Genomic DNA, 9,870 nt, shown 5'->3' with positions numbered 1-9,870 from the left:
TTTAACGAGCTGACAGTATGCTAATTTGATTTAAGTAATAAATGTTTTCTAATTTTAAACTCAATTTCTTATCCTATTTCAAAAGAGAAGAAATTCAATGCTAAGATTATGCTCTTTTTATTTGATCATAGATTCAGCTGCCTTGCCATAGAAAGATGGCTTGTTATTGAGTTCTGCAAATGGATACTGCTTCTTAGTAGTCAATGAACCAAAGTCCAAGAAAGTCAATAAAAAGAATGCCTTTTGATTTTAGTGAGCTCTGCTTCAAGTTTATGATGGGAAATGTGGACTAGTAGAAGGACTAGGGAAATGTCACTAGTCTACTAGTCCTACTAGTAGAAGGACTAGGGAAATGAGAGTTTGGAATTACTGAACTATACTAATGTGCAAAAGTTAAATTTCACTCCATTCTTTTTTCATTTTTTTGGAAATCCATAAATTTACCAAATAATGTTGAACTAGCAGCAGGTATACCAGCAGTGTACACTTTTTTATTACTCTTTTTTAAAAAAAACCCAAACAGTACAACATTGTCTGGAGGACTTGCTCAAAAGCTCGTTGGAGCTGATGAAAAGTGTACTTTGTACACTTTGGAAAGCGAACATCAGATATTAGATCAGAGGCAGAGTAATTATCAGAGGAAAAGCACAGGCTGATTGACAAGGTGAGATAACCTTATGGGTTCAAATTAAACAGTAGTGGCTTGACATCTAAAATGTATTCTGCAATGCTAAAAGTGAAGAACAGATTATGGAATAATGGTCTGCAAAATTTCTGTCAGTCTGTGCACTCGGGTGCACAGCAGCACTTTGAAAGGATGATATTTCACTGTCCTATGCAGAGATTGAAGGTCATCTGAATGTGAAAAACCTTTCTAAGATGCTGTATTCTCTCAAACCTTTCCTCATTCTTGATATGACATATGTTGTGTATGGGTCTAGCAGTCTGGGACCAGTACATCAAAGCTCTTTCACAGGGACTAAGCATGTATTCAAGTGCTTTGCTGGATTCAGACTAGAGTATCTCATAAAATAAAATATTTTTTTTATCTTGGAGGGGACAGTAGAGTTTCTTCATTAAAGAATACAGACCCAGTATTCTTGACAGCATAGGAATAGGAATCCTACACATAGGATTTGTGCCAACCTGTTACCTGTACCGAACAGTTAAATTTGTATTGCGTGAAGGTATGCTTCAGTCAGTGGGCTGGTGTGTTACAGGTGAATAATATGAAATTTAAAGTGAACATGAGTTTATTTCAAGTCTATGAAAAGAGGAAAAGGAAGTAAGGCTCCCATGAAGCATAAAAGTACAGACATCTGTGAAGATGACTCTGCATGGCAGCAGTTTGAAGTACACAATATGTAGTATTTATGTTTTATTTTACTGTAATTTTGAAGAATATAGGTGCAGCATAATCTTACAATTTAACCTGGGCTTTGTATATGATGTATTGTGTGCTAGTGCATATTTAATTTGAAAATGAAACAACGTAGTTGCTCTTTATTTTTATTTTATCATTTACCTACAGAAAAATTTTACCAAGGCAAAATTTTACACTATAACATCACAGAAGAGAGAGAGGGGAAAAAAAAAGCAAACAAAAATCCCCAAACAAACCAACCCAGAGGGCAGAAAGCTATTTGTCAGATTAATGCAAACAATACTTCTCATCTTCAGCTCATTTGGATCTTTTGTTTAAATTTCAATCTAAATCTACACTACAACAAAATAAGAATGCATTCTTCTTCAAGACTGGTTAGTTTCCTCTGGTGAAGGTAGTTTGTCAAGTGCTCCCACCTCTGCAAAAAAGGGGGGGGAAGGAAAGAAAAAACAAAGAGAGAATTAACACATATGTAACTATGAATACTAATCTTAGCAACTAAATAATGAAATCCAATTTCAGTAACATACGTTTTTATATTTTTCTTCCCTCAACTACAAGAGGCAAATCCTTGAACTTTTAATGTTTTTGTTTTTAAACTATTAGGTTTTTTTCTTTTGAATGTTAATAATACCTTCCTGCTATAATCCTTTTTAGAAACAGCAGTGACAGAATAACAATGAAATTATATCAATTTTATTATGTCAATTGATATTGCTAGATCCCAGAATCTCAAAAGTTTTAATATAATCCAATTATGGCTGCCATCCTAGACCCTGCTCTATATAGGAAGCCTTTGAAGCTGGAGGGATCAATTTTCAAGAGAAAGAGCTGAAGGACACTTTTAGTTATCACCAAGATACTTCTTAGCAGTTAAAATATTTACTTTATCTCGCAGATTGAAGTGTATGTCTGATTGAATAACCATTCCCTGAATCTGAATCTCATGAGTGGGAGTTTTCCCTCTCCCCCCAAAGGAACATATATAAACCAATATATTTAATGTAGTAAAGTTCCATTTGAGCAAAAGTGTTAAAGTGCCTCTACCATAATAAATTATGTTTTTTACCTCCTAAACCTACAGTTCTGTTTTTGTGTAAGAGTTTGTACTAGGTCTTGCCAATAAATATTGTTACGGGATAATATGATAACATTCTGTGTCTTTCGAAACCTAGGAATACAAGAATCATATCATTATATCATCCATTTTATATGATATTATGATCTGGAGATTCCTTTTTTTTTTTTTTATGACAGACAATACCAACTTTTCTGAATAAAACCAGCTGTTTGTCATCACTATCCTAAACAAGGAGTTGTTACTTAGAGTTACAATGCAGCCTTTTTTGCTCATTCGTCCCAGGAAAGAAGCAATTTGTATTTGATGTATGTATTGTATGAGATGTATTTTATTTTTTTGTCCAACTTAGCAGCTCAGCCTACTCATCAGAGAGTGCATCCTTGAGCTCAATAGGTTTCACACCTTTTCTGTTGTGTCCAGTTATTGGTTTACCAGCAGGGTAAAGGAGTGTTTAGGACTCCTTCACAATGGCACAACAAACAGGCTACTACTTTGTCCAGAGAAAATATACATGCTAATAGTTTACTTTAAATATATATTTGAATTATCTCAGGCCCTTAGTACTAACCATAAGGGGTTTCAAATGCAAAGTTGATTCAGTAAACACTGGGTTGGTAGTTTCAGTGGTGAGAATTATTTTGCTTGGGCAGATGCAAATCAGTTAGAAAATGATGCCGAAGACGTCCAGAATTTTGTTTCCTAGATACGCAGCAAGTTAATAGATCTCTTGAAAGTCTCTTTTAATAGTGAAATTAAAATGTGAATGTAACACACAGTTCTTTGTTACTATTTCACAGCACACACTTGCCACAAAATTGCTTATAATTTGTTGTATTTGGATGTAAGAATGTAGAAGTTACAGATGTATTTAATTGTCTGCTTTCTGAGACAGAATTCCTCAAACATTTGCAGTAAAAATAACTTTTTCCTTCCTGTTGTTTCTTCCCAAGTATAGATAATGTTTTCAAACATTTTGTAGACACTTCTAGAGGGGCTGAAGAGGCTCTTAAAAGCTCAGAGTTATGGTGTGTTTTTTAAAAAGCAAAAGTAATGCAAACTCAGAAGTACCCAGATTTCCTCTTCACCTAATGCTATAATAAAGTTACCATTCTTCTAGAATCAGCTCTAAGCTCAGTTTTACAATCATTGTCACAATTTTGAGACTCCACAGAGTTTTTACTAGCAGTACTTTGAGCTGTTTGCCAGCATTCAGCTTGGTGGTTTTGCAATTTTATGATGTGACTTTATGTAGAATACATGCAGAAAGGGAGATGTATTTCTTTTGCCACTAACAAGTGTTTCAGAATTTCAACAAACTCTTCTTAGCATTAAACCGAGAACTTATTTAATTTGTTATTGAATTGTTTTATACTTACTCCCATGTAATCAGACCATGTTTAGTTTGTTTTCAACTTTAAAAGCTGGGTCCATACAATTTTGGTAGTAGCCGTTATTATTTTCACAGTGCCCAGAGTAATCAGGTGGTATTAGAACCCTGCTATGTTGGATATTCATTGACAAACAGTTTGGCCTAAATCAGACCTATTCCTAAGCACACTAAAATGGAATTGACAGTTCCTCCCTCCAACCAGAGATGCTGTACAAAGTCTTGCATGCTCAAACCTATAGCAGACTTGTACATTCAAGGACAGTCCTATCTTCTCAGTAAATTTCACAGCAGAAAGCGTGAAAGATTAAGAAGGTATTCACTAACCTTTAAGATGCAAGTAAGTCAAAAATTCAATTACTGTACGCACAATGTTTTCATCCACCAGTGGTCTTCCAAGATTCCCTATAAAATAAGTTAGTTGTTGCTTAATGTTAACATGGTATAACGATCTATTGTATGTAACATTGTGGCTAGGTTTATGAGTACTCTGTAAAAAAAAAAAGCTATCTGAAATTTCTTTTTCCTGAAAATCCTTAATAGAAAACCTCATTTCATGGAAGAGTAAAGACACTTTAAGTAGTTAACTGCAATTCTTCAAATCAAAATTGCCCAGCTTCATATGCTATTGCTGCGTAGGAGCTGCTTCAAAGCACCTTTATGGTCATGATCTTTAAGGCCTTATGAGTTCTGTTGCAGAAGAGAATTATCTTTCGTTCTCAGCTCTCTTCTTTGTGTTCACTGGCCTGAGACTGAAGGGAAAGATCAATTTAGCAAACAAATTCATCAGCTTTGCAAAACAGTTAGGAGTTCTTCATGTAGTTGAACTTTGTTCCCAATAAGCCATTCAAGCAATATAGAAATGATTTGCAGCCCAAAAGCTAGGCCTGGGACTTTACAAAACCTCCAAAAGGTATGTTTTTGCATATGTACCTAAGATAATATACTCCTCTTTGATCTATCTTGACATTTTAAGACACTTTTGTAAATATTCAGCAGAATTTAACTTAAAAAAATATCCTTCATTTTGAAGTAAAATAAAAAAAATCAGACTACCTTATCCATTTTTTTTTTTTTTTGCATATTCAAACCTCCCTTGAATAGGAACTCTATAATAAACTTCAGCTTCAAAGAAAACTTTTTATGAGAGAAGAGCATCTAAAGTGATATTCCTAACAGAGGCAGTTATATAATTTTCAGGTCCCATTCAGACTAGTTTGGTTGGGTTTACTTGTAATTGTGGAGATGGAGCAGTACTTGGCAAAAGAGTTCCATAATTCTTAAAGATCATATTTCTGTAAAGGAGCTAGTAGTATATCCACCAATAGCAACACGTTCCAATGTGAGCTGCATTGTAAGATTACAAATGCCTTCCTTTCACATTGCTTCTGACTGGCAAAATACTATTTTTACCCCAGTGTTTGAGGAATTAGGTTCTCCCTGTGGGTTTTGTTTTGTGGTTTGTTTTTTTTTTTTTTTTCCTTAAAAATGAAGAAAACCCCAAACCAGCCAACAACAACAAAAACAACCCCACACCAAAAGAAAAAACCAAAACATAAAACTGAACACCACCACACACACAAAACCCTACTAGGTGACTATGTACCATGAGTAAACTGGCAGTCATTCTGAGAATGTAAAAAAACAGAGAAATGTGTTAGCATTACTATTCTACTTACAGAGTAATTATGTCCACGGAACTGTAATTAAGCACATTTCCTTTATTTCTGAACTGATTTAGTGTTAGCTACGTTTCCATTGTGCTGGGTGGGTTTAAAATAGCCTTCCAGAGCTCTGGGGCCGGGACTTTGTCTTCCCCCATTAGTGCAGTGATGAATGCAATAGCACTCAAGTAAGTACTGCTTTTTTTTTGTTACAGCAAGGAACAGGTCATTCTTTGACAGTCTAAAGATGAGATCCATCCCAGCTCACTTTAGATGTCTGCAGCAGATTTAGTTTCTCTTCAGGAGAGAGAAGCAGATTTTTCTGGAAGTTTCTACATCTTATCCTGAAGTAGGTGTTCCAAATAAATCCTAGAAGTGCCAGCTTCTCTTCATAAAGGGAATCTAGACATATATTGTAGGGGCCCAGCTTTGGATGATGAATCCAGAACAAGGCTGCATACTTTTCACTGCCATTTACTAAATTGTGATCCATGCAATGTCAAAACAATACATCGACTTGATTTCAGTTTTGATCAGGTTCTCAATCTTTTAATGAAGATAATCCATCTTGCTTAAATATAGGAAATATTGTGAGACTTAACATGGAATATTTTATGTATTTGTTTGATTACAACATAAGGAGTGCCATACAGTTCTGAGGTCTAGTTTCAGCTCTGGTTTATCAGAATAATAAATATTATAATATTAATAAATAAAATATATTTGCCAGTTTCTATAGCTTTCCCTACTGAAAGACTGCCTTTTGTGCTCACTTCTTTGCTCGAAAAAAAGTTAACTCTTGAGTGTCTAAAATGACACTTGAAATTATTATAGCATATGAAAAGAAAAACACAACTTGGTTTATTCAAAGTAATATGATCTATTATGCTTTAAAAGCAACATAATCATGGTACTGTTCCCTAGGCACCAAGATGTTTTAAGCTATGACCAAAGAGCACACCAAATGAACAAATTCGTTTTTTTCTTCCTTTCATTTGTTTATTAGGATTTTTGTTAAGTACAGGAATAGCCTTATATCTAGACAGTTAGCTAACTCTGTAACAGTAAATAAGTTACTAAACATAAAAACCAACTCAATACTGGCTTTCAGAATTTCATTACCTGCTTTAATATCCTCATCAGGCTGTATTTCACGTTTACCAGTGAAACCATGTTTGTCATTGAAAGATCTGTGGTTATCTACTGCATCTGATAAATAAATTAAAAATCAGAGGAGTTAAATGACTTAACAACAACCTTTACTATATTGTTTGCTTTTCATGGATTTCAAAGAAAAGATCATGATGGACACTTTTGACATACAAAATGACAAAGCAGCAATTAATATGTCACTAAATAAAATAACCTTTCTTCTGAAATTGTGCTTATGATTTATGTAATCTAGAGACCCAGTCCTGTACTACATACTTGCAGAAACTATTATTTAATTCATAGGAAGTTTTAAAGAAAATATAAGTTTGTGCACTCACATGAAATTTGGGAAGGTTTTGCTACTCTTTCTTCTATTTTTAGAAAATGTTGCCAATGAGCTTGCTTAAAAGAAAACTGCAGATAGTTTTTGAAGGTTATTCATGTAAACTATCTTACATGCCCCTGGTGCCTCTTCTCTCCCCCTTGCAATGGGCATTTCCTTTATCAGTAAAAGCTGATCAATACGACCTGCAACAAAGGATGATTCCTATTATCCAGTCTTAGATAAATGGCACTTTGACAAGTACATTTCCCCACAGTATCTTTGCCAATTTGGACAGATCTGCTTTGGGGCAAATATACTTCCAGACATTTGCAGAACCAGTTAATACATTTAAGATGCATTAATCTTTTTTTTTTTCTTTAAGGTATCCTTGAAGTTACTTAAAAAGAATTAAGAGAGTCATAGTAAGGTTGTGTAGTATTTGTCACGTATTACAGAGACTGAAAATATAGAAGCATTGGTAATGAGCGTTTTTACATCAAGAAGAAATAACAGTAAAGGACAGATATTTGAGACAGCTTAGCACTGCATTTCAGTTTTCTTATAATCTACATTTGTGATGCTCCATCTTTGTAAACTAATGTGTTCCTGTATTTTAAATACCTTGTATATTATATATTTTTCACATAATGAACTGTTAACATTTACAGTCGTGAGTGTGCATCTTAACATTTTAATTTGTTTTGCCATTTTCAAATAGATTTAATGGTGAGATCTGAAATAACATTGAGAATTGCCAAAATGTCACATTTTGTCATTCTTCCTTTGGCATCTAAGATGCTATAAGATTTTGTAACGCTTCCAGGGGGAGAAGGGAAGTATTTGTCATAGGAAAATTACAGTTCAGAAGCACAAAGAGTGACCAGATGTGCTTCTCTATGTAAAGGCACACACAACTCTGCTTCAGAAAATTACAGTTATTGTCTAAGACAACTCAGTTCTTTAACAGGCATGTAACAAATATCTAAACAAGTATTTTCCCAAACGAGTTTCTTCAGCTTTGCAGGTCTAGACAAAATTACTGTGTTCAGCAGAGAAGCTAGGAGCACACTCCAGCAAACTGGTTTACGAGAAAAAGTCTTCTGTATTTTGAAATAATGACCAAAAAAAAAAAAACCAACAAGTGCTTGACTTACGTGGCCCAAGTAGGTAACCAGCACTATTCAAAGTCCAGCCCCTTTTTTCTTTTGCCTTAAAGGAAAAAATGCAAGTATGTTATTGCATGAAGTAATGAACTACACAGTCCTTCCTGAAGGCAAGGCAAACAGCACTCAAACAGACATTTTCTTTGCAGAAAGTGTCTTCTGAAGGCTTAAAAATCAAGAAATATTGTAAGAAAAAGATAGAAGTAAATAACACTGAAGCAAATATTAATAGTGAACTCTTGCCTCGTGCCCATCTAACTCGATAGTTTTGCTATTGACATCCACACAGCGTGAAGATTTCACACCATGTAAGTGAAACTGCAAATCACACTTTGGAAGCAGAAACTTTGACTTTATACTCCAATTACCACATGATAACCATCTTAAACAGCAATTTTTTCTTTTAATCGTTTGGATTTACATGCCTCTTTTCCTTAGAGAAAGAAGCCCATACGTACACCACCTTTTCTGAGTTAGGTGGGACATCCATTCAATTCTGTTCTATAAACTAGAAAGTCTTTTCCCCCTGCTGTAGTCATATTATTTGTTACAAGGGAGCTAGTATTCAAAAACCACAAATTCTTAACTAAAAACCTGTTTACTGACCAAAATATTTTTGGGGGATGCATCTTGTCCAACCCCTGTACCTAGACATACATCACTGCCAGGTTTACTGTCACTTGCCAGCTGAGACACGAATGCTGCCCAACGGATAGGGCCCCCAACAGTGAAATTCGTACTTACTGAGAAAACCAGTCCAAATGTTTCTGACAGGGTGGCACAAAGGATTAAAGACAGAAACAGGAAACTTGCGCACCTCTGCATCTGGAAGAAACCGTACTGAGGTAAATGCTCTGAGTTTTTTTGCCTTCCAGTTACAGATCCCCCTCAGGGCATCCCCGCCGCGGGTGGGAAGTGGGGGTGAACCTTCCTTCCGCGGGGCGGAGTGGCTGTGGCCACCAGTTTGGCACCCAGATTCCCACTGGGGAGAGAGGAGGGGAGTTACCTTGAGCCGGGGCGCGACGGCCTCTCGCTGACGGCGTTTCACCCGGTGCTGGCTGCGGTGTCCCTCCCACCTGCCCGCGGCGGGCACTCACTGCATGGCCACGGTGCGCGGCCGCGGATCTGCACGCCCACCCTGCTCTTCCCTCCGCTCTTTATGGGCTGCAGCGCGGCCGCGCAGGAGGGGCGCCCGGCGGGAGGGGGGAGGAGGGAGCCGCCCACCCCCTTCCACCCCCCTCCTGCCTCCCCTGGATCATTTCTACCTCGCCAAACCCACTGCATTAGGAAGGGCAAAAATTATAGCAATTCAATTAGAGGTATTTGGAAGCACGACGCAGGCTGCAGGGAGATAACAGCCCGGGCAATTACCTCTGATTAGGGCGGCCGCGGGCGGGCTGGTGAGCAGCGAGGGGAGCTCTGGTCCGGGCAGCCTGGCCTGCAGCTTCTCACGGGCTTGGGTTGGTGGTGGGCAATAAGGAGGAGTAAAGTGAATGCAGATGACTCTTCAGAGGCTCGGGTATGGAAGCAGGGCTGAACACAAACGTCCGCGTGTGATGCTGGCTAACGGGATTCACAGCGTTCGGGCTTTGCGTTTGGGAATATTGAGGATTTCACACACCACAGCTCCACTTGTGGTCCCTGGAGCTCCCTGTGGTCCAGGCCACTTGTGGTCCCTTAAAATCCCTTTAACTCATGCCCTTTGCTCTAGCAT

At 37.2% G+C, this 9,870-nt stretch overlaps 1 protein-coding gene across 1 annotated transcript; it reads right to left on the bottom strand.

The window, feature by feature from the left end:
• Window positions 1-1,463: 1,463 nt before the first annotated feature.
• GAL (galanin and GMAP prepropeptide) lies at window positions 1,464-9,279 on the bottom strand. Its single transcript, XM_054200422.1, has 6 exons — window positions 9,163-9,279; window positions 8,901-8,981; window positions 8,148-8,202; window positions 6,639-6,725; window positions 4,180-4,257; window positions 1,464-1,802 (listed from the first exon to the last, which is right to left on the bottom strand). The coding sequence occupies exons 2-6, from the start codon at window positions 8,979-8,981 to the stop codon at window positions 1,750-1,752; spliced, it is 354 nt and encodes a 117-aa protein (XP_054056397.1). The 5' UTR covers window positions 9,163-9,279; the 3' UTR covers window positions 1,464-1,749.
• Window positions 9,280-9,870: the final 591 nt, after the last annotated feature.

The sequence above is a fragment of the Rissa tridactyla genome, chromosome 4 (assembly GCF_028500815.1).
Source record: "Rissa tridactyla isolate bRisTri1 chromosome 4, bRisTri1.patW.cur.20221130, whole genome shotgun sequence".
NCBI lineage: Eukaryota > Metazoa > Chordata > Aves > Charadriiformes > Laridae > Rissa > Rissa tridactyla.
Note: the sequence above shows the minus strand (reverse complement) of the source record. Positions and strands in the feature narration are given on the sequence as shown.

Bases quoted from the DNA above. Each gene is read 5' to 3' on its own strand.
- GAL (XM_054200422.1), bottom strand. From the start codon at position 8,981: ATGCAGAGGTGCGCAAGTTTCCTGTTTCTGTCTTTAATCCTTTGTGCC. The intron at 6,726-8,147 runs GTAAGTCAAGCA...TTTATTTATCAG, and splicing joins TGGTTACCTACTTGGGCCAC to ATGCAGTAGATAACCACAGA. The intron at 4,258-6,638 runs GTAATGAAATTC...CTTATTTTATAG, and splicing joins TGATGAGGATATTAAAGCAG to GGAATCTTGGAAGACCACTG.